General features: G+C 38.9%; 1 protein-coding gene across 1 annotated transcript in view; it reads left to right on the top strand.

Annotated features, from left to right (window-relative positions):
- LOC122798774 (zinc finger protein 2 homolog) overlaps window positions 1–24,626 on the top strand; it is a 264,657-nt gene that overhangs the window by 95,191 nt on the left and 144,840 nt on the right. The window contains exon 3 of the mRNA XM_044067884.1: window positions 12,266–12,385. Coding sequence (XP_043923819.1) covers window positions 12,266–12,385 — 120 coding nt within the window. The remainder of the gene's footprint in view (window positions 1–12,265; window positions 12,386–24,626) is intronic.

Raw genomic sequence — 24,626 nt, 5'->3', positions numbered from 1 at the left:
TTTATAACAGAAAGTGGTAGTTCAACTTTGTTCCACAAGATGGCATTGTATTAAAAGTTTTTTTTAGAAAAGGTTTTAAACTGTTTTATAGAGATTTTAAAGTTTAAATCAAAGTAATAAAAGTAACTGGTATGATATTTGATTAGGTCAGTAGTACTTTTTATGCAAGAAATAAGGCATTTAGAATGTGCTTTAAATGTTTTCATGACATAATTTTCAGTTATGCCTCATTTACTATGCAGCATGAGATTGGTGGTTTTAAATGTTGATTGATGTATATATATGTACTGATGTAGTTACCAGCCCACATCTGAGGAAGTTTTTGAAATGAAAACGTACTTGCATTTGGAGTGTTAGTGTGATTTCAGTGTTTTTTCCTGTGAAGCGAATGCTTGGATTAAACTATTTTAACATCTGAAAAGCTTTGTTCCTTGACGTTTTTATCCAGTGGATTTCTGTGGACTACACTGTCAAATCAACAACTACAAGGCTTGACTAAGTTGTCCTGTCCGTAAGCTTCATTGTGTTTTCTTCCAGGGTCTTGGCATATGTGTTTTCGGTCTCACATCTGTTATACTGTTATATAACAGCTGTTATACTATGAACTATCACTTCTGCTGCACTGTTTCCCTCTCCTGGGGCATAAGCGTATTAAGGCTTTGGGACTTCATAGCTCTATAATTTTGTATCCTGGGTGAATAAACATGATCACTTAGAACAGTCTGACTTAATTACTGAGTTGTACAAGCCAGGTCATATGATGCACTGACTGACTTAGGGAAGAGAGAACTTGAAATTCTCAACATTACTCTTTTTTAAAAGGCGGTGTTATCTTAGTTTGATAAGCCCTTTGTGTAACACATCTGTAGGAAACAGATGTTTTAAAAGTCACTGCAAACCAGTCACTAATACTTTTGCCTTAAATTGTCAAACGTAATAGTATTTCTCACTACTTTCATTCTGAGTGAAGGATTTTTTTCTCACAGGAAGAGACTTGAGCGTGTTAATCTTAGCTTACTGTCACATTGTATTATGGGCAACAAGAAGTCTTCCAGGTAAACAGGATCATGTTAGGATATATGGCCACATAAATATGTTCAAGGTTATAAAATTCTAAATTAGTAAGGTAGGTATTGGGCTGCTGATGGCTGATTTGGATTTTGTTGAATTTCACTAAAAGATATTTATTTTTTTTTAATTTCTATTGGTAGTGATACTTTAGACACAGATGCATAGTGTAAATTTTTCCTGAAAACACTTTTGAACAAGTAAGTGCGCTGTAAACACCGAAGAGAAAACTGTGTGCACATAAACTGATTCATAACATCAAGTAAACCCATATCTTCGAAACCTACAGCAAAATTAAGAGGTTCAGTATCCTTTTTTCAATTTATAGTATTAAACATGCTTTTGTGCTTAGTATATTTGGTGGTTTGGCTTGGGTTATGTTTTGTGGTAAAACAAATTCATACTAAGGTACCAAAAGTATATTTGTACAGAAAAGTTGGATATTACAGGGTTATACCAAATAATTTAGATAATCGTGGTAATATCCAGCATGACTGAGTTGGTTTACTTACAAGATTTGGAAGTCTACAAGGAAAGTATCATCTACAAATAAATGCTGAGGTACTGCAAGTGGTACATGCTTTTTGTGAACATACACTGTTGGAAACTCATGGTGTTCTGGCTGAAGTGTGATTCTCAAACAATCTGGAAATATATCACTGACTGAGAAGTATATTTCTTGGCATTTTAACCTTTCAGAGTTCTGCATTGTCTTAATTTTGCCTGACTGAATTATTTTTTTGCCTGACTGAATTATTTTATACATTTTCTGTCATTGGTTTTTGTTTCTTATCTGTCCTGAAACTGGTTCTTCCAATTCCTGTGGTGGAGTTTATAAAACTGGTCTAACAGCTTTTGTGTTATCTTCAAGGCTTGCTGATTTAAAAATATAGTTTCTGTTTGTAAATTCTTGCATACACTGTTGGAAACTCCTGGTGTTCTGGATGAAGTGTGATTCTCAAACAATCTGGAAATGTATCGCTGATTGATAAGTATATTTCTTGGCATTTTAACCTTTCAGAGTTCTGCATTGTCTTAATTTTGCCTGACTGAATTATTTTACATATTTTCTGGCATTGGTTTTTGTTTTTCATCTGTCCTGAATCTGCTTCCCCCTATTCCTGTTGTAGAGTTTATAAAACTGGTCTAACAACTTTTGTGTTATCTGATTGCTTCAAGGCTTGCTGATTTAAAAATAGTTTCTGTTTGTAAATTCTTGCATACACTGTTGGAAACTCCTGGTGTTCTGGCTGAAGTGTGATTCTGAAACAATCTGGAATATATCGCTGATTGATAAGTATATTTCTTGGCATTTTAGCCTTTCAGAGTTCTGCATTGTCTTAATTTTGCCTGACTGAATTATTTTATATATTTTCTGGCATTGGTTTTTGTTTCTTATCTGTCCTGAAACTGGTTCCCCCCTATTCCTGTGGTGGAGTTTATAAAACTGGTCTAACAGCTTTTGCGTTATCTGATTGCTTCAAGGCTTGCAGATTTAAAAATATAGTTTCTGTTTGTAAATTCTTGCATACACTGTGGAAACTGCTGGGGTTCTGGCTGAAGTGTGATTCTCAAACAATCTGGAAATATATTGCTGATTGATAAGCATATTTGTTGGCATTTTAACGTTTCAGAGTTCTGTATTGTCATAATTTTGCCTGACTGAATTATTTTATATATTTTCTTTCATTGGTTTTTGTTTCTCATCTGTCCTGAAACTGGTTCTCCCCATTCCTGTGGTGGAGTTTATAAAACTGGTCGAACAGCGTTTCTGTTATCTGATTGCTTCAAGGCTTGCTGATTTAAAAAAATATAGTTTCTGTTTGTAAATTCTTGCATACACTGTTGGAAACTCCTGGTGTTCTGGCTGAAGTGTGATTCTCAAACAGTCTGGAAATATATTGCTGATTGATAAGTATATTTTTTGGGATTGTAACCTTTCAGAGTTCTACATTGTCTTAATTTTGCCTGACTGAATTATTTTATATATTTTCTGGCATTGGTTTTTGTTTCTCATCTGTCCTGAAACTGGTTCCCCCTATTCCTGTGGTGGAGTTTATAAAACTGGTGCAACAGCTTTTGTGTTATCTGATTGCTTCAAGGCTTGCTGATTTAAAAATATAGTTTCTGTTTGTAAATTCTTGTATACACTGTTGGAAACTCCTGGTGTTCTGGCTGGTGTGTGATTTTCAAACAATCTGGAAATATATTCCTGATTGATACGTATATTTCTTGGCATTTTAACCTTTCAGTTCTGTATTGTCTTAATTTTGCCTGACTGAATTATTTAATATATTCTCCAGCATTGGTTTTTGTTTCTCATCTGTCCTGAAACTGGTTCTCCCCATTCCTGTGGTGGAGTTTATAAAACTGGTCTAACAGCTTTTGTGTTATCTGATTGCTTCAAGGCATGCTGATTTAAAAAATATAGTTTCCGTTTGTAAATTCTTGCATACACTGTTGGAAACTCCTGGTGTTCTGGCTGAAGTGTGATTTTCAAACAATCTGGAAATATATCGCTGATTGATAAATATATTTCGTGGCATTTTAACCGTTCAGAGTTCTGCATTGTCTTAATTTTGCCTGACTGAATTATTTTTTTGCCTGACTGAATTATTTAATATATTTTCTGGCATTGGTTTTTGTTTCTCATCTATCCTGAAACTGGTTCTCCCCATTCCTGTGGTGGAGATTATAAAACTGGTCAAACAGCGTTTGTGTTATCTGATTGCTTCCAGGCTTGCTGATTTAAAAATATAGTTTCTGTTTGTAAATTCTTGCATACTCTGTTGGAAACACCTGGTGTTCTGGCTGAAGTGTGATTCTCAAACAGTCTGGAAATATATCGCTGATTGATAAGTATATTTCTTGACATTTTAACCTTTCAGAGTTCTGCATTGTCTTAATTTTGCCTGACCGAATTATTTTTTGCCTGACTGAATTATTTTATATATTTTCTGGCATTGTTTTCTGTTTCTCATCTGTCCTGAAACTGCTTCCCCCCCTATTCCTGTGGTGGAGTTTATAAAACTGGTCTATCAGCTTTTGTGTTGTCTGATTGCTTCAAGGCTTGCTGAATTAAAATATAGTTTCTGTTTGTAAATTCTTGCATACACTGTTGGAAACTCCTGGTGTTCTGGCTGAAGTGTGATTTTCAAACAATCTGGAAATATATCGCTGATTCATAAGTATATTTCTTGGCATTTTAACCTTTCAGAGTTCTGCATTCTCTTAATTTTGCCTGACTGAATTATTTCTTTTCCTGACTGAATTATTTTGTACTCCACTAGAAAACAAACTTGTAAAGGAATATGGCTTACAAAAGGCGTTGCTGTAAAAAGTGTTTAACATTGATAAAAGCGATTGTAAATGTGATTTTCATTTAGATTAATATTGAAGTCAGCGATACATTTGAAGTAACAATGTCTGACTACATACACCTTTAAGAGACAATTTAGGGTCTTAAAAGGTTGGCGGGAAGGTTATAAATAAGACATTTGAATTTTAACAGCTGTTGTATGTTTTTTTCTGAAGAAGTCCAGCTATTGAGGTCGGACGAAAAAGTTGTCATTTTAGCGTTTAGTTTTATTAAATCTTGTATTCTCAAGGAGTGACCAGCTCAGCGTGTTTTTTTCCTGTACATGTATATGAATTATTTTATATATTTTCTGGCATTGGTTTTTGTTTCTCATCTGTCCTGAAACTGGTCCCCCCCCCATTCCTGTGGTGGAGTTTATAAAACTGGTCTAACAGTGTTTGTGTTATCTGATTGCTTCAAGGCTTGCTGATTTAAAAATATAGTTTCTGTTTGTAAATTCTTGCATACACAGTTGGAAACTCCTGGTGTTCTGGCTGAAGTGTGATTCTCAAACAGTCTGGAAATATATCACTGATTGATAAGTATATTTCGTGGCATTTTTACCTTTCAGAGTTCTGCATTGTCTTAATTTTGCCTGACTGAATTACTTTTTTGCTTGACTGAATTATTTTTCTGGCATTGTTTTCTGTTTCTCATTTGTCCTGAAACTGTTTTTTCCCTCCCTCACACCCTATTCTTGTGGTGTTATAGTTGGTGGCTTTGTAGTTGCCATCCCCTACTGTAAATTTGATCTGGGACACCCCTCCCAATCTAGTGTTCACTCTACTTAATACAGAGAGAACATTTGAGAAGGCCAACCCACTTAGTTCTTAATATTGAATTATCTTCTGCTCCTCCTCCCTCTCTCCTTGTACTTTACTAAGAAACAAATTGCACTTTATTCATCTGCTTTTACTGTATTTGTGTTTCTTCCTACTTCATTACTTTATTTTGCGTTTGCCTCTTCTTAAAATACTCAGTTGTATTTATTCTGCTGCATTTATTACTGTTTGGTAGTAACCTGATTAGATTGTAACCGTTATTCTTAACCTTTTGGTTTAAGCACTTGGGCTTCAGACCAGTTGTTTTACATTAAGAAGGTTTGTGGTCTGCACTGTTGTGGCAGGAGAGGTAGCTTACATCCTTCTAAGTTGAGAATTGATGATTGAAAGCTCAGTATCTGTTATTCTAAAATTGTATTAGTTCTGGTTTAAGCACTTGGGCTTCAGGCCAGTTATTTTACATTAAGAAGGTGTGTGGTCTGCACTCTTGTAGGAGGAGAGGCTAGATTCTAACCTTCTCAGCTAGGAATTTCTGGTTAAAGGCTTATTGTGCCTGCTTATTTTAAATGTTTATTTCTGAAATTGGTGCACCTTGTTTGCTGTAGTACAGACTAGATAAAGGCCTGCTGAATCTAGCTTTGTTAGTATAACTTGAGCACTAATCCAAGCCATCTTTTTTTGGAGAAGGTTCCCCTGCACCCTCGTGGCAGGAGTGTGCAGTTAGAACTTGTCTGATTGAAGACTGCTGGAACAGGGCTCAGTTTTGAGCTTTTTACTGGTTAATTGGGTAATTTGTTTAAATCAGTTTGCTCATTTTCTGTCGTTATATAAAAACTATTGCACTTTATTCATCTGCTTTTTCTGCTGCATTTATTACTACTTGTCTTCCATGGTGGTGCAGCGGTAGCATTGTTGCCTCACAGCAAGAGGTTCTCCTGTTCGATTCTTGGCTGGAGTGCGGCGAGTGCCTTCTGTGTGGAGTCTGCATGTCCTCCCCATGGTTGGGTGGGCGTTTGAAAGACATGCATAAATGGGCATGCCTTTGTTGAAGGTTGGACGTCAAGCTGGTACCTCGGCATTTGTGAAAATCTACTGCCAATCATTAGCGGACCGGAGTTCCGCTGTGGCGACCCCTAACCGAGAAAAGCCGAAAGACAAACAACAACAACAACAACATTTATTACTACTTGTTAGTAGCCTGATTAAATTGTAACTGTTATTCTAAGCCTTTGGTTTAAGCACTTGGGCTTCAGACCAGTTGTTTTACATTAAGATGGTTTGTGATCTTCACTGTTGTGGCAGGACAGGTAGCTTACATCCTTCTAAGTTGGGAGTTGCTGCTTGAAGGCTTACTGTCTGTTATTCTAAAAGTGTAATAGTTCTGGTTTAAGCACTTGGGCTTCGGGACAGTTATTTTAGATTAAGAAGGTGTGGTCTGCACTCTTGTGGGAGTAGAGGGTAGAGTCTGCCCTTCTGAGGTGGGATTTTCTGGTTAAAGGTTTATTGTGCTTGCTTATTTGAACTGTTCTTTCTGAAATTGGTATGCATTTTTTGCTGTAGCATAGACTAGATCAGACCTGCTGAATCTAGCTTTGTTTGTATAACTTGCGCACTAATCCAGGCCATCTTTTTGGAGAAGATTCCTCTGCACTCTAGTGGCAGGAGTGTGCAATTGGAACTTGTCTTGCTTGAAGACTGCTGGAACGGGGCTCAGTTTTTAGCTTTTTATTGGTTAATTTGTTTAAATCAGTTTGCTCATTTGCTACTGTTATATTAAAAAAAAATACACATTTTGCATCTCCGCTTAGCAACAGTAATGAGTTCAAATGTACAAGTTATGAAATAGGATGAAGTAGCAGCCAGAGCCAAACTGAAACAACATTCAGAATAGCTCCTATTTGGAAACACCCAGGCCCAGATGCAGTACCTAACTTCTCAATAAAAGTATTAACATCTTTACACAAAGATTTAGGGTACAAATTACTTATGTGTGCATCCCAGATAGACACCAACCTGGTTAACAACAGGAAAAATGGTAATAATCCTTAAGAGTAAAGCTGTTGGCCAGTGTAGATCAATAATTTGCCTTACTTCAGTGTACAAACTAAATACTGGTATTGATGCAGACTAAGTTTGTAGTCCTTTAGAAAAAACTCAGTCATGGCAATTAAAGAAAAGGGTAAGATAAAAAAGTCATATGGAACAAAGGACCCTTTGTTCATAGATTAGTTCATAGATTAATACTAGGCTAACTGCCCTTGCGAGCCATTTAAGTGTAGCCAATTATCCCTTGTGAGACTCAAACCCTGCACCTTGTGCTTGCAAGGCAAACACCTTAACCATTAGGCCACCCACCCAACCCTTTGCTAAATAAAGCTGTAATGGAGAGTTATAAAAAGGGGAAGACTCCAAATATGGCATGGATAGATTACAAGAAAGCATTTGACATCATCCCGCATTCATGAATAAAGGAGTGCCTATAGACGTACAAGATCTGTCCTACATTTATCAGTTACATTACAGTGATTGTGAAACAGTAGCAAACTACTTTACAATTAAGCCATGACAAAGGGCAAATTATTTTCCTAGGGATAAAAATTCAAAGAGGGATATTTTAGTATGATTCTTTGTCACCGCTGCTGTTTTGTCTTGCCCATAAAATATTCGTTTGTTTACTTAACATGGCTACAGTTTGGCTCCCAGAAATCAAACTTGCTTAAAGATCTGTAATCCTCTTTTTTGTTAGTTCATCAGATGAAGAGCTAAAACAACAACTACGAGTGGTTAAAACTTTCTCAGAGGATATAAGAACTTAATTTAGTCTTAATAAATGTGCAAAAGTAATCAGTACCAAGAAAGTATCAGTTTTTACAGGAGTGTGATATAAAGGAGCTTCAGTGGGTGGGAGTGTATAAATATCTGGGAATTGCTGAAGGATTAGAAATAAAACATGAGCAAATGTGAATAAAGCTGAATAAGGAATACTTCACAAGACTAAAACTAGTATTGAAAATAACCTTGACATCTAGTCCATGCCATAAACCAATACGCTTTTCAAGTTCTAACTTACAGTTTTGATATGTTTGACTGTCTCCATACGGTATTGAGTCAGCTGGACAGGAAAACAGGACAAACATTTCATGCTTATCACATGATGTAAAATCTGTGTTTACCAAGTTTATGTATACCTTGTTGTGAAAAAGGTATGGGCCTCCAAGAAACTGATTACTTGTATAAAACTGCAGTTATAGGACTGAATACATATCTGCTGAAGTCATCATATCCAAACATAGTGAAAGTTTTAAAACATGAGGAGAGGAAGTCTAAGATGATGTCTTTTCTTAGTTTAGCAGAAGCATTCCAGTGTCAAGTAGGAATAGAAAGCAAAGCAGATGTAAACCAAAATCACGCAGCATCTGAGTGTGCCAAGAAACCAAAGAATATTTGGAAAAGGATCAGATGAGAAGGAAAGAAATATGGAAAGGTTGCAATTGTTGGGGCAAGTATAGAGATCTCCCAGAACAAGCTCATGTTGATCAGGATTTAATTCAGGAATGGTTAAGAAGATACAAGTTTTAACCAAAAGACGAAAGGTTAATAATGGCAGCCCAGGATAGTGGACTATGTACACATTGGTTTACAAAGTCCATTGCATATTGCATATGTGGGAGTAACACACAGTTTAATTATTTATTTTATTGTATTTTATCTTTTTGACTGGGAAAGTCCAGCTGGCATAGATACCTTTTTCAGTGGAAGCCCAGGAGTAAGAGCCCCAGTATTCACGTACACAGATAACATACAGCATGTTTTCATTTTCCACATTATATGTAATATTTTCATCTTGGTTACATAGCATTTTGCATACGTAATTAGGCATATCAGATGATTAATGCTAACTTTGCATCATACAATTTCTGACTATAGGAAGAGAAGAAAATCTAAGAGATTACCTGTTCGTTTGTATAAATTGTAGCAGACAAAAGTGCAAAGAAAAGCAAGCGAAGGCAAAGACTGGCATTTGGGTTGAAATTAGTAAGTGGTGGTACGATAAGGGAAAACAAAGATTAAGTAGGAGTAGGTAGTTAAGGGATATAACCAGTTAAATTAGTAAGTGGTGGCACTATGAGGGACAATGAGGATTAAATAGGAGTAGGTGATTAAGAGATATAACCGGTTAAATTAGTAAGCAATGGTATGATGAGGGAGAACAAGGATTAAGTAGGAGTAGGTAGTTAAGGGATATACCCAGTTAAATTAGTAAGTGGTTGTATGATGAGGGAGAATGAAGATTGAGTAGGTAGTTAAGGGATATACCCAGTTAAATTAGTAAGTGGTGGATTAAGCAGGAGTAGGTAGTTAAGGGATATACCCAGTTAAATTAGTAAGTGGTTGTATGATGAGGGAGAATGAAGATTGAGTAGGTAGTTAAGGGATATAACCAGTTAAATCAGTAAGTGGTGGTACAATGAGGGAGAATGAGGATTAAATAGGAGTAGGTGATTAAGAGATATAACCGGTATGATGAGGGAGAACAAGGATTAAGTAGGAGTAGGTAGTTAAGGGATATAGCCAGTTAAATTAGTAAGTGGTGGTACGGTGAGGGAGAACAAGGATTAAGCAGGAGTAGGTAGTTAAGGGATATACCCAGTTAAATTAGTAAGTGGTTGTATGATGAGGGAGAATGAAGATTGAGTAGGTAGTTAAGGGATATAACCAGTTAAATTAGTAAGTGGTGGTACAATGAGGGAGAATGAGGATTAAGTAGGAGTAGGTAGTTAAAGGATAGAACCAATTAAATTAGTAAGTAGTGGTAAGATGAGGGAGAATAAGGATTAAGTAGGTGTAGGTTGTTAAGAAATATAACCAGTTAAATTAGCAAGTGGTGGTATGATGAAGGTGACTGAGGATTAAGTAGGTGTAGGTAGTTAAGGGATATAACCAGTTAAATTAGTAAGTAGTGGTACGATGAGGGAGAATGAGGATTAAGTACGAGAGGGTAGTTAAGGGATATAACCAGTTAAATTAGTAAGTGGTGGTACAATAAGGGAGAACAAGGGTTGAGTAGGAGAAGGTAGTTAAATATAATCAGTTATACGTTTACAGTAGTTGATAGAAGGAAAAAGTATAATCACCATATGGAAATTTTCCGCAAATGTAAGTTTTGTTAAAAAAAAAAAAAAAAAGACTTGGAAACAGTCACACCTCTTCTAGATGGGTGTGATACACTCTTGACAGAACACTGAAAGGCACAGTAATGTGGTGGGGATTGTGCAGACACTACAGTATAGACGTAGCTCAGCAGCACTGTAAACATGAACCACAAAGCATTGTAATGAATGATGAATTGTACACATGGGATTCTCCATTACTAAGAATGTGATAACACTGCTATAGTGAGGACTGTGCAGACTTTACAGTATAGAAGTAGCTGAGCAGGACTGTAAACATGAACCACAAAGCATTGTAATGAATGATGAATTGTACACATGGGATTATCCATTACTAAGAATGTGGTAACACTGTTATAGTAAGGATTGTGCAAACTTTACAGTATAGAAGTAGATGAGCAGCACTGTAAACATGAACCACAAAGCATTGTAATGAATGATGAATTGTACACATGGGATTATCCATTACTAAGAATGTGATAACACTGTTATAGTAAGGATTGTGCAAACTTTACAGTATAGAAGTAGCTGAGCAGCACTGAATGATGAATTACATGGGATTATCCATTACTAAGAATGTGATAACACTGTTATAGTAAGAATGAATGATGAATTGTACCCATGGGATTATCCATTACTAATAATGTGGTAACACTGTTATAGTGAGGATTGTGCAGACTTTACAGTGTAGAAGTAGCTGAGCGGCACTGTAAACATGAACCACAAAGCATTGTAATGAATGATGAATTGTACACATGGGATTATCCATTACTAATAATGTGGTAACACTGTTATAGTGAGGATTGTGCAGACTTTACAGTATAGAAGTAGCTGAGCAGCACTGTAAATGTGAACCACAAAGCATTGTAATGAATGATGAATTGTACACATGGGATTATCCATTACTAAGAATGTGGTAACACTGTTATAGTGAGGATTGTGCAGACTTTACAGTATAGAAGTAGCTGAGCAGCACTGTAAACATGAATCACAAAGCATTGTAATGAATGATAAAGTGTACATCTCAAGGAAATCATCCATTGCTAAGTGTTCAAAAAGTAGTTGCAAGAATTCAGATGTAGCAGTTCAAGAAAAAAAGACAAAGGTACCATTGATCATTGAAAGTGCTACAGCTATTCATTAGTGTCTTACATACAGAGAGATACACAAAGTCATAAAATATCAGGGACAAGCCCTCAACATGCTCCAAACGTCTGTATACTAACTCAGAGGTGGCAATACCTTGGAGAAAAGGTTGTACTCCAAGAAGTGGCCATCTCTGACTTAGCATCTTTAAGTCCATTTTTTCAACAGTACATTGTCAACATTATGGGACTTACTAAAGTGAGTCTGGACATTTTAAACAGTTGCCATATTTTACTTTAGTATGTACTTATTTTTTTTTCATATACTTCAATGACCATACTTTTTTCTTATTAAAGAATGTTTATTTTTATTGTTTCTACTAGAATTCCTTGCTTTATCTCATATAAATTAACTCGTGTGTAAATTGGCTCAGGTTTCTACTGGAATGGGTTGGAACCAGATGTTTTTGAATTTCAGTCCTGAGGGATAGCTGGTGTAGAATTACACACAAATGTGTGAGTACACTCAGACATATGAACAATAAACTAAGAGTGTGGAAATGAGTGTCTTGCTTTCTTAGGACTCTTCTCAAGAGACTGAAAGAGTAATGTAATATAAGAATATGGAAAACAGTCATTTGTCTTCAGAGATGCTTATCCATGGTCCTAGATAAAATATAGCTTTTTTGTAATGTTTTCTTTCAGACTTGTTTGATTAAACCATTGCAAACATGTAAACAAAGTGTAACAGATTACTGGAAGGATACAGTGGTTAACTGTACAATTTGTCTCCATTTGCAGGTTATAACATCCCACTGTATGAACTTCTGTTACTTATGAAAATTGAAAGAATTCAGTCTGATGAGACTGAAGGAAAGACAACATTGCAACAAAGGCAACTTCTGGGTAACAGAACCAGCAGTAAGTACATAATAATTATTACAACAAAGGCAACTTCCTGGTAACAGAACAAGCAGTAAGTACATAATAATTATTACAACAAAGGTAACTTCCTGGTAACAGAACCAGCAGTAAGTACATAATAAGTATTACAACAAAGGCAACTTCCTGGTAACAGAACCAGCAGTAAGTACATAATAAGTATTACAACAAAGGCAACTTCCTGGTAACAGAACCAGCAGTAAGTACATAATAAGTATTACAACAAAGGCAACTTCCTGGTAACAGAACCAGCAGTAAGTACATAATAAGTATTACAACAAAGGTAACTTCCTGGTAACAGAACCAGCAGTAAGTACATAATAAGTATTACAACAAAGGTAACTTCCTGGTAACAGAACCAGCAGTAAGTACATAATAAGTATTACAACAAAGGCAACTTCCTGGTAACAGAACCAGCAGTAAGTACATAATAAGTATTACAACAAAGGTAACTTCCTGGTAACAGAACCAGCAGTAAGTACATAATAAGTATTACAACAAAGGTAACTTCCTGGTAACAGAACCAGCAGTAAGTACATAATAAGTATTACAACAAAGGTAACTTCCTGGTAACAGAACCAGCAGTAAGTACATAATAAGTATTACAACAAAGGTAACTTCCTGGTAACAGAACCAGCAGTAAGTACATAATAAGTATTACAACAAAGGCAACTTCCTGGTAACAGAACCAGCAGTAAGTACATAATAAGTATTACAACAAAGGTAACTTCCTGGTAACAGAACCAGCAGTAAGTACATAATAAGTATTACAACAAAGGTAACTTCCTGGTAACAGAACCAGCAGTAAGTACATAATAAGTATTACAACAAAGGCAACTTCCTGGTAACAGAACCAGCAGTAAGTACATAATAAGTATTACAACAAAGGTAACTTCCTGGTAACAGAACCAGCAGTAAGTACATAATAAGTATTACAACAAAGGTAACTTCCTGGTAACAGAACCAGCAGTAAGTACATAATAAGTATTACAACAAAGGCAACTTCCTGGTAACAGAACCAGCAGTAAGTACATAATAAGTATTACAACAAAGGTAACTTCCTGGTAACAGAACCAGCAGTAAGTACATAATAAGTATTACAACAAAGGTAACTTCCTGGTAACAGAACCAGCAGTAAGTACATAATAAGTATTACAACAAAGGTAACTTCCTGGTAACAGAACCAGCAGTAAGTACATAATAAGTATTACAACAAAGGTAACTTCCTGGTAACAGAACCAGCAGTAAGTACATAATAAGTATTACAACAAAGGTAACTTCCTGGTAACAGAACCAGCAGTAAGTACATAATAAGTATTACAACAAAGGTAACTTCCTGGTAACAGAACCAGCAGTAAGTACATAATAAGTATTACAACAAAGGTAACTTCCTGGTAACAGAACCAGCAGTAAGTACATAATAAGTATTACAACAAAGGTAACTTCCTGGTAACAGAACCAGCAGTAAGTACATAATAAGTATTACAACAAAGGTAACTTCCTGGTAACAGAACCAGCAGTAAGTACATAATAAGTATTACAACAAAGGTAACTTCCTGGTAACAGAACCAGCAGTAAGTACATAATAAGTATTACAACAAAGGTAACTTCCTGGTAACAGAACCAGCAGTAAGTACATAATAAGTATTACAACAAAGGTAACTTCCTGGTAACAGAACCAGCAGTAAGTACATAATAAGTATTACAACAAAGGTAACTTCCTGGTAACAGAACCAGCAGTAAGTACATAATAAGTATTACAACAAAGGTAACTTCCTGGTAACAGAACCAGCAGTAAGTACATAATAAGTATTACAACAAAGGTAACTTCCTGGTAACAGAACCAGCAGTAAGTACATAATAAGTATTACAACAAAGGTAACTTCCTGGTAACAGAACCAGCAGTAAGTACATAATAAGTATTACAACAAAGGTAACTTCCTGGTAACAGAACCAGCAGTAAGTACATAATAAGTATTACAACAAAGGCAACTTCCTGGTAACAGAACCAGCAGTAAGTACATAATAAGTATTACAACAAAGGCAACTTCCTGGTAACAGAACCAGCAGTAAGTACATAATAAGTATTACAACAAAGGTAACTTCCTGGTAACAGAACCAGCAGTAAGTACATAATAAGTATTACAACAAAGGTAACTTCCTGGTAACAGAACCAGCAGTAAGTACATAATAAGTATTACAACAAAGGTAACTTCCTGGTAACAGAACCAGCAGTAAGTACATAAGTATTACAACCAAGGCAACTTCCTGGTAACAGAACCAGCAGTAAGTACATAATAAGTATTACAACAAAGGTAACTTCCTGGTAACAGAACCAGCAGTAAGTACATAATAAGTATTACAACAAAGGTAACTTCCTGGTAACAGAACCAGCAGTAAGTACATAATAAGTATTACAACAAAGGTAACTTCCTGGTAACAGAACCAGCAGTAAGTACATAATAAGTATTACAACAAAGGTAACTTCCTGGTAACAGAACCAGCAGTAAGTACATAATAAGTATTACAACAAAGGTAACTTCCTGGTAACAGAACCAGCAGTAAGTACATAATAAGTATTACAACAAAGGCAACTTCCTGGTAACAGAACCAGCAGTAAGTACATAATAAGTATTACAACAAAGGTAACTTCCTGGTAACAGAACCAGCAGTAAGTACATAATAAGTATTACAACAAAGGTAACTTCCTGGTAACAGAACCAGCAGTAAGTACATAAGTATTACAACCAAGGCAACTTCCTGGTAACAGAACCAGCAGTAAGTACATAATAAGTATTACAACAAAGGTAACTTCCTGGTAACAGAACCAGCAGTAAGTACATAATAAGTATTACAACAAAGGTAACTTCCTGGTAACAGAACCAGCAGTAAGTACATAATAAGTATTACAACAAAGGTAACTTCCTGGTAACAGAACCAGCAGTAAGTACATAATAAGTATTACAACAAAGGTAACTTCCTGGTAACAGAACCAGCAGTAAGTACATAATAAGTATTACAACAAAGGTAACTTCCTGGTAACAGAACCAGCAGTAAGTACATAATAAGTATTACAACAAAGGTAACTTCCTGGTAACAGAACCAGCAGTAAGTACATAATAAGTATTACAACAAAGGTAACTTCCTGGTAACAGAACCAGCAGTAAGTACATAATAAGTATTACAACAAAGGTAACTTCCTGGTAACAGAACCAGCAGTAAGTACATAATAAGTATTACAACAAAGGTAACTTCCTGGTAACAGAACCAGCAGTAAGTACATAATAAGTATTACAACAAAGGTAACTTCCTGGTAACAGAACCAGCAGTAAGTACATAATAAGTATTACAACAAAGGTAACTTCCTGGTAACAGAACCAGCAGTAAGTACATAATAAGTATTACAACAAAGGTAACTTCCTGGTAACAGAACCAGCAGTAAGTACATAATAAGTATTACAACAAAGGTAACTTCCTGGTAACAGAACCAGCAGTAAGTACATAATAAGTATTACAACAAAGGTAACTTCCTGGTAACAGAACCAGCAGTAAGTACATAATAAGTATTACAACAAAGGTAACTTCCTGGTAACAGAACCAGCAGTAAGTACATAATAAGTATTACAACAAAGGTAACTTCCTGGTAACAGAACCAGCAGTAAGTACATAATAAGTATTACAACAAAGGTAACTTCCTGGTAACAGAACCAGCAGTAAGTACATAATAAGTATTACAACAAAGGTAACTTCCTGGTAACAGAACCAGCAGTAAGTACATAATAAGTATTACAACAAAGGTAACTTCCTGGTAACAGAACCAGCAGTAAGTACATACATAATAAGTATTACAACAAAGGTAACTTCCTGGTAACAGAACCAGCAGTAAGTACATAATAAGTATTACAACAAAGGTAACTTCCTGGTAACAGAACCAGCAGTAAGTACATAATAAGTATTACAACAAAGGTAACTTCCTGGTAACAGAACCAGCAGTAAGTACATAATAAGTATTACAACAAAGGTAACTTCCTGGTAACAGAACCAGCAGTAAGTACATAATAAGTATTACAACAAAGGTAACTTCCTGGTAACAGAACCAGCAGTAAGTACATAATAAGTATTACAACAAAGGTAACTTCCTGGTAACAGAACCAGCAGTAAGTACATAATAAGTATTACAACAAAGGTAACTTCCTGGTAACAGAACCAGCAGTAAGTACATAATAAGTATTACAACAAAGGTAACTTCCTGGTAACAGAACCAGCAGTAAGTACATAATAAGTATTACAACAAAGGTAACTTCCTGGTAACAGAACCAGCAGTAAGTACATAATAAGTATTACAACAAAGGTAACTTCCTGGTAACAGAACCAGCAGTAAGTACATAATAAGTATTACAACAAAGGTAACTTCCTGGTAACAGAACCAGCAGTAAGTACATAATAAGTATTACAACAAAGGCAACTTCCTGGTAACAGAACCAGCAGTAAGTACATGATAAGTATTACAACAAAGGTAACTTCCTGGTAACAGAACCAGCAGTAAGTACATGATAAGTATTACAACAAAGGTAACTTCCTGGTAACAGAACCAGCAGTAAGTACATAATAAGTATTACAACAAAGGTAACTTCCTGGTAACAGAACCAGCAGTAAGTACATAATAAGTATTACAACAAAGGTAACTTCCTGGTAACAGAACCAGCAGTAAGTACATAATAAGTATTACAACAAAGGTAACTTCCTGGTAACAGAACCAGCAGTAAGTACATAATAAGTATTACAACAAAGGCAACTTCCTGGTAACAGAACCAGCAGTAAGTACATAATAAGTATTACAACAAAGGTAACTTCCTGGTAACAGAACCAGCAGTAAGTACATAATAAGTATTACAACAAAGGTAACTTCCTGGTAACAGAACCAGCAGTAAGTACATAATAAGTATTACAACAAAGGCAACTTCCTGGTAACAGAACCAGCAGTAAGTACATAATAAGTATTACAACAAAGGTAACTTCCTGGTAACAGAACCAGCAGTAAGTACATAATAAGTATTACAACCAAGGCAACTTCCTGGTAATAACAGGTCAAAAAATCCAACCAGAATCACAAGGAGTTTATTCTCCCCATATCAGTGCTGAGATCTAAATAAATGCAGTAAGGCTGCTTCCGACAGACTACTGCTGCACCTTCCTGATATTTTGGACCCATGACTTCACGTGTAGTGCATGACATCACATGTAATGCATGCACACTTAGTCGCTCCACAGCTCATCTTCTTCAACACTTGAAGATCACTGAAGTGTTTTTCATGTATTTCAGCAGTTGATTTTCAGTACTAAAGGGAAGGCTGGGCTCTGCAAGTATGAAAATAAAATCCGCTTCAGCTCTTAATGCTGTCTCTCTCAATTTTTTTTGTTTATTTTTCAAACACATTTGAATGAATTCCATAGTATTTATACGTAACATCATAAATAACTATGTACACTGTTTACATTAGCCTAACACTATAACATATCATGTTAAGTTGTCTATCTCGTCTTCATTCTTGCTGGATGGGTTCGGAGCCGACCTCGGCTCCGACTCGGCCACTCTAAAAGCTCGAGAGTTGGTTCCACCGGCTCGAGGCTCCCCTTATATCCCACAATGCTAGGCGTGAGTTACCTCAGATCTCGTTTGCCGCTACAGCGATCGAGGTGTTTTGTTTCTACCGGCTTCTTGGTGAGTTATTGTAGAGTAATTTTTAGTCTTCTTAAACCCCTTTAGTTTAATTCTTAATAGTTATTTCCCTTAGTTTAGTGGATTTTGTCCCTTTTTCTCTATTATCCCCTTTTCCACAAAGAACTTATAAGTTCTTCCCTCGGGCCTTCGGGCCTTTTCCATCCCCTAGTGGTGTGTGTGTGTTTTTCTCAGGAATTTAAAAACTTTGATAGTGAGTTTTAATTTTTGAGTTAAACTTGTATAGGGTGTAATCAGTGTGTTTGACTGTGTGTTTGTGGTTACACTTCTTCAATAATGTCTAAAGACTCAAAGGTCTCAGGCTTCAAGAAGTGTGACTTGTGCTGTCAGAAAATGTCTCTGACAGACGGTCACACTTCTTGTGTCTACTGCCTGGGACCTTTACACCTGCAGGACTCTTGTGCTGTATGCCATGGCTTCAGCCCCAGAGTCCTGCAGGAAAGAAAAAATAAACTTATTTTGAGAGGTTTACTTGAGCCTGAGGGTTCCCTTACTGTTCCTTCGGGAAAACCCTCCAAGGCTTCTAGGTCCTCGGCTCCAGCTTCTGAGCCGAGGCCTAAGGCTTCGAAACCTCCGTCTACATCGGCTCCGGCTGGAGCCGATGAGTCTCAGACTGCCGTTTCTGTGGTTTCCTCAGCTCCGGCTGGAGCCGAGGTATTGGAAATTCCTTTGTCGGTTCTGACTAGACCTTCGGAACCGACATCTAGAAAGAGGTCCAGGTCACCGTCCCTTGGCTCCGTTCATTCGGCTCCAGCATCTCCCTTGCTGTCTGAATGGAGCCATAGATCTCACTCCTCTAGGTCATCGAGGCTTTCGGACCATGACCTTCAGAGGGTAGTGAGTCGACTTCTTAAGTCTGAGGCACTGGCCCAAATGCTTCAGAGCCTGACTCATCAGTCGATGCCTGACCCTGTCCCCCATTATGTTCCTCCTCCGACTCTGTTGAGCTCGGGCAGGGCGTTGAACCGAGACTGTGGTAGCGTCGGAGCCGATACAGATGTCTTCGGCTCCATCATTGGCTCCGATTTCTTCCTTAGAAGAATCTCGGCGCCGGACTTCCCTCGTCGGCTCCGATGGGGTGAGTGGCATCGGACCCTTGTCCGACCCCGCTCTCCCTCTCGGAGCTTCGGCGCTGGTGAGTTCGGCTCCGACATCGGCCTCGGAACCATCACTGTTGGTGCTGAGGGAGGTTTTTAGCTTTTCGGAGCGGGGACCTCTGGCTCTGCCTGACAGGGGTGCGTTTGAGGTCATGCGGAGTGTGTTGGAACCTGGTTCAACTCCACAGTCGGCTCCGTCCGCCCCTCCCTCTTCGGTGCCTCAGGTCAAGTCGACTCACTCCCTCATCCCAGACCGCAGAGAGCCAGCTCCTCAGGAATCCCCTGTGGGGATCTCATCCTCTTCCGAGGCCTCTCCTGATTTGGCAGAAGAGCCCCCTCGGAAGAGAAAGTGTAAGAGGAAACACATAGACTCACCTGAGTCCGTCACCTCTGACACAGATTTAGAGGATTCTGAGGGTTCCCCCCGTTCCCCTTCTGAAGATGTCTCATTTGCAGACATTCTAGAAATCCTCAAGCAGACGGGAAATTGGCCAGCCCTCAACCCTTTGGAGGATGAATCTGTGTACCTTGAGGCATTTGGCTCTCGCCCTTCCACCTCCTGGGTGTCTCCCTTTGACCCCCTCATGCAGGTGGTAGCAAAGGCATGGACGGCTCCTGATTCAGTGGACCCCACTCCCAGGAGACCCTCAAAATTTATCACGGCACCAGCAGATAAACAATTTCTGACAAAAGGAGTTTCTGTGGATGCTATGGTGGTTGCTGCTGCCACTAAGAAGGAACTAGCTGATCCTTCAGTGCCTGTCCATCCACCTAACAAGGAATCTAGGTCTATGGACAGGTACGGGAAGCGGATGTTCTCGTCAGCGACCTTTGCAATGCGTTCGCTGAACTACCTATGCCATTTTACTCATCTTCAAAGAGATTTGATCAAAGAAGCAAGTGATATGTTGAAGGATCCTACAGCTGCGGGTTTTCAAGACAAGATGAACACTCAGCTGGCTACCCTGAACTCCATAGCTAACTCCTCCATGCGCCTCCTTTCGTATGCGGCTGATGGAGCGAGCAGGGCCGCAGGAACAGGAGTGGCCTTACGTAGGCATGCCTGGATGCGGTTATGCAACTTTGCGGACCCCTTTAAAACGTCGTTCACTAATTCCCCGTTTGATGGATCATCTCTTTTTGGTCCTCAAGTGAAAGAAACCTTGACTAGGTGCGAGACTGATGGCAAGACTCTTTCTGCCATCGGAGTCCGTTTTTCTACTCCTTCTAGGCCTTACCCCAAAGGCCAGAAAAGTGGGAAAATGTGGTTCCACAAACAATCTCAAGGGACTTCGCCTGACGCACAGAGTCGGTTCCCTGCCAGAGGCAGAGGGGGGAACAACAATGGTAGACGTCGCCCTAGAGGCAGGGGGGGTCCGCAGAACCAGGGCAATCGAGAAACTTTCTCCGATAAGCCTTTTCAGCATCCCTGAGGTGTTGCCTGACTGTCCACCTTCGGAGGCAGTCGGGGGAAGATTGTCACTGTACCCAGAAGCCTGGCTATCCCTAATTCGAGACAAGTGGGTACAGTCCATCATTTCCGAAGGCTATTCCATTCCCTTCGTTTGCATTCCAAACCGATCAAAAATCCTTCCAGATGTTCCACCCGCTCAAAGGGATCTTGCAGCTTTGGAAGTTTCAAAACTGCTTGCAAAAAGAGCAATTCAACCAGTTCCAGCAGACCAGCAAGGATCCGGAATCTACTCCAGGTTCTTTTTAGTTCCAAAAACAGGGGACAGGAGACCAATTTTGGATCTCAGTATCTTGAACAAGTCAGTCAAGAAAACACGATTTCGGATGGTCACGCTACAGTCCATCCTTCCCCTATTGGGAAGAAAAACTGGATGTGCTCTATAGACCTTCAGGATGCGTACTATCATATAAAATGAACAGACGCTCCAGAAGATTTCTCCGCTTCAGGCTGGGAACCAGTCATTTTCAATTCAGAGCCCTGCCCTTTGGACTCACCACTGCCCCCCGGGTGTTTACCAAATGCATGGCAGTGGTAGCTTCTCACCTGAGACGTCAAGGATTCCAGGTGTTTCCATATTTGGACGACTGGCTCCTCACAGCTCCCACCAAGCATCTTCTTCTAAGGGCCAGGGACTACACCTTTCACACTTGTCAAAACTTAGGCATTTCAATAAATTGCGAAAAGTCTGCTTTGTCGCCTTGTCGTGTTATTACCTTCATAGGCGCAATTCTAGACACAGTCAACATGTCTGCGAGGCTAACAGATCAGAGAATAACAGACATACAAAAACTGGTTTCGCTCATCTTCAGCAGCAACAGAGTCAAAGCCAGGTTAGTTCTGAAGGTATTGGGGATTATGGCGGCTGCCATACCTTTGCTTCCATTAGCCAGATTCCACATGAGAATCCTTCAATGGATGCTCTTCACACAATGGTCATACCAGCAACTTCCGATGTCCCACGCCATTATGATCACGCAAACATGCAGGAATCATCTTCTGTGGTGGATGTCTTCCCCTCAGCTCTTCTTGGGAAGACCCTTTGTTCCTCCCCCTCCGGTTGCTACTCTGACAACGGACGCCTCCCTGATCGGGTGGGGGGGGCATTATCAGGGCAGAACTGTCCAGAGCGCATGGCAACCAGACGAATGCCACTTGCACATAAATGTTCTAGAGATGAGAGCAGTGCTTTTAGCGTTGCAAGCCCTTCAAGACTCTCTTCCCTTGGGAACGATAGCAATCCAGACGGACAATATGTCTGTAGTGTGGTATATCAACAAACAAGGTGGAACCAGGTCCTACCCCCTGTGTCGAGAAGCACTCAGACTGTGGCAATGGGCGATTTCTTCTCAGCGGTTTCTGATAGCAACGCACATCCCCGGGAAGTCCAATCAAATCGCGGACAAGTTGAGCAGAGCTATCCTCATGCCTCACGAGTGGTCTCTGAAAGACTCTGTTGTGAGAGAAATTTTTCTCAAGTGGGGTCAGCCTTGCTGCGACCTTTTTGCTACTCCCCAAAACAGCAAGTGCAGAGACTATTTCACCCTATTCCCTTTACCAGGCCAGCCCAGCAGAGATGCTCTAGTCCAAGTTTGGCCCCGGGGACTTCTGTATGCATTTCCTGCCTTCCCACTAATCTCTCAAGTGATACAGAAAGCTATCGCTCAGAAGGCCTCGTTGATCCTCATTGCTCCTTACTGGCCTTGACAGGTTTGGTTCCCCTTTCTACATCATTTTCTGTTGGAGCGACCTTGGCATCTGGACCTACTTCCAGATCTTTTGATCCATCAGTCGGGTCAGTTTCATCGCTCCTTCCCTCTCTGAACCTCACTGCTTGGTTCCTCCAATTCCAACCTTAGCCAGGCTTCCTCAAATATCTCACTCTGTTCGAGATATTTTGATAGCTTCTCATAAATCTTCCACCGAAGATTTATTCGAGTAAGTGGAAACGTTTAGCCTATTGGGCTCAAGGCAGGGACGTAGATCCTTTCACTGCTCCCATCCAAATGGTCCTTGATTTTCTAGCTGAACTCTTCCATGCAGGTTCATCTCCTTGACTCTTAAAGTTCAATTGGCAGCTATTTCTAACTTTCATGTGGGCATTTCAGAGTCTGCCATAATGTCCCACAAGCTTTGCAAAGCTTTTTTGAAGGGAGTTTTTCTACTCAGACCTCCTATAAGAAATCCTCCTCCTCCTTGGGACCTAAATTTAATTCTTAGTTCTTTGATTCTTCCCCCTTTTGAACCTGCAGCCTCCTGTTCTTTAAAATTGCTATCATGGAAAACTCTCTTTCTGGTAGCTATTACTTCAGCTAGAAGAGTTTCAGAACTTCATGCACTCAGCTGTCGACCTCCTTATTTGTTTTTCCATAAAGACAGGGTATCTTTATGAACCAACCCGTCATTTTTACCTAAGATAGCCTCGGCGTCTAACCTAAATCAAAGCATTGACCTCCCTGTGTTTTTTCCAGAATATTCTAACAGGTCTGAACAAAATTGCATTGGCTAGATGTTCATCGTCAGTTAAGGTACTATTTGGATAGAACCAAACAATTCAGAAAATCTGACCAGCTGTTTGTCTCTTATGCAGAAGGCAGAAAGGGACTTTCAGTTTCAAAGGTATCATTATCTAGATGGCTAACATCTCTGATTTCCCTTGTTTATGAAATTAGACACCAAAAGCTGCCTAGCAAACCTAAAGCTCATTCCACCAGAGCTTTGGCTACTTCTATAGCCTTCCAAGACAGACTGCCTATTGACACCATTTGTGCAGCGGCTACTTGGGCTACTCCTCACACTTTCATTTCTCATTATAAGTTGGATTTAGCTTCTAGGCATAGAGCTAACTTTGGTTCCACTGTTCTCAGGAGTCTGTTCCGTTAGGCCACCCGGGACAAGGTGCTAGGGATGCGGTCCCATCCATCAAGAATGAAGGCGAGATAGACAACTTAACATATAGAAGTTATGTTCTTACCATAACGTTCCATGTTAGTTGTCTTCTTCTCACCTTCTTCTTGCGTCCCACCCTCCTTCCCCCTGGCCTGGACAGACCTAGAGGAGTTTTGATTGTGACCTCTCTTTCTACCACCTCTTTACTTTAGGTATATGCTCTGTGCATATTTTCCTGGATCAGGATGTAGGTCACCCTTCTCTTCTCCCTTGTTTATAGAGGTGGACTTTGTTTCTAGTTATTCTGCTACTGATATAATCTGGGCCTAGCTTACAAACGAGATCTGAGGTAACTCACGCCTAGCATTGTGGGATATAAGGGGAGCCTCGAGCCGGTGGAACCAACTCTCGAGCTTTTAGAGTGGCCGAGTCGGAGCCGAGGTCGGCTCCGAACCCATCCAGCAAGAAGAAGGCGAGAAGAAGACAACTAACATGGAACGTTATGGTAAGAACATAACTTCTATTTAATGTGTACAGTTACTTTATAAGTATGTCCAATCCATTATCAGAGTGTCTGATCAGTTATTGTATAGTGTCAATCAACAATAAGACTTTTCCCCAAGGGTTGTTGATAAATGGCTTTGGATAAATCCTTAGTTCTTTCATTTTAATTTCCAATAATGCTGTGGTCTTCAGTAGGCTGTAGAAGTCTTCCAAAGTAGGTATTGTGTTTGTGTTCCATTTTCTTGTTATATACTTCCTTGAAATTGCAAGTATAGTCCATACTAGATGCATGTTTGACCTATTCAAATGAGGACCTTTGTTCACTTTTAATAATACAAGAGCTTTAGTTAAATAAAATTATTCATTAAATAAAGATTGTAGAAAGTTATTAATACCATTCCAAAATGGCTTAATTTTAACACACTGATCCTGGGAACTATCGCCGTATTAGCCTAACGAACCTGGTCTGCAAGGCCATGGAAAGTATCATCATGGAACTCATAAACAAAGACATTGGTA

The sequence above is a fragment of the Protopterus annectens genome, chromosome 3.part1 (assembly GCF_019279795.1).
Source record: "Protopterus annectens isolate FY-2018-M chromosome 3.part1, PAN1.0, whole genome shotgun sequence".
In the NCBI taxonomy this organism is placed as follows: Eukaryota; Metazoa; Chordata; order Ceratodontiformes; family Protopteridae; genus Protopterus; species Protopterus annectens.
The sequence above is the reverse complement of the archived record's forward strand: the minus strand, read 5'-3'. Positions and strand labels throughout refer to the sequence as shown.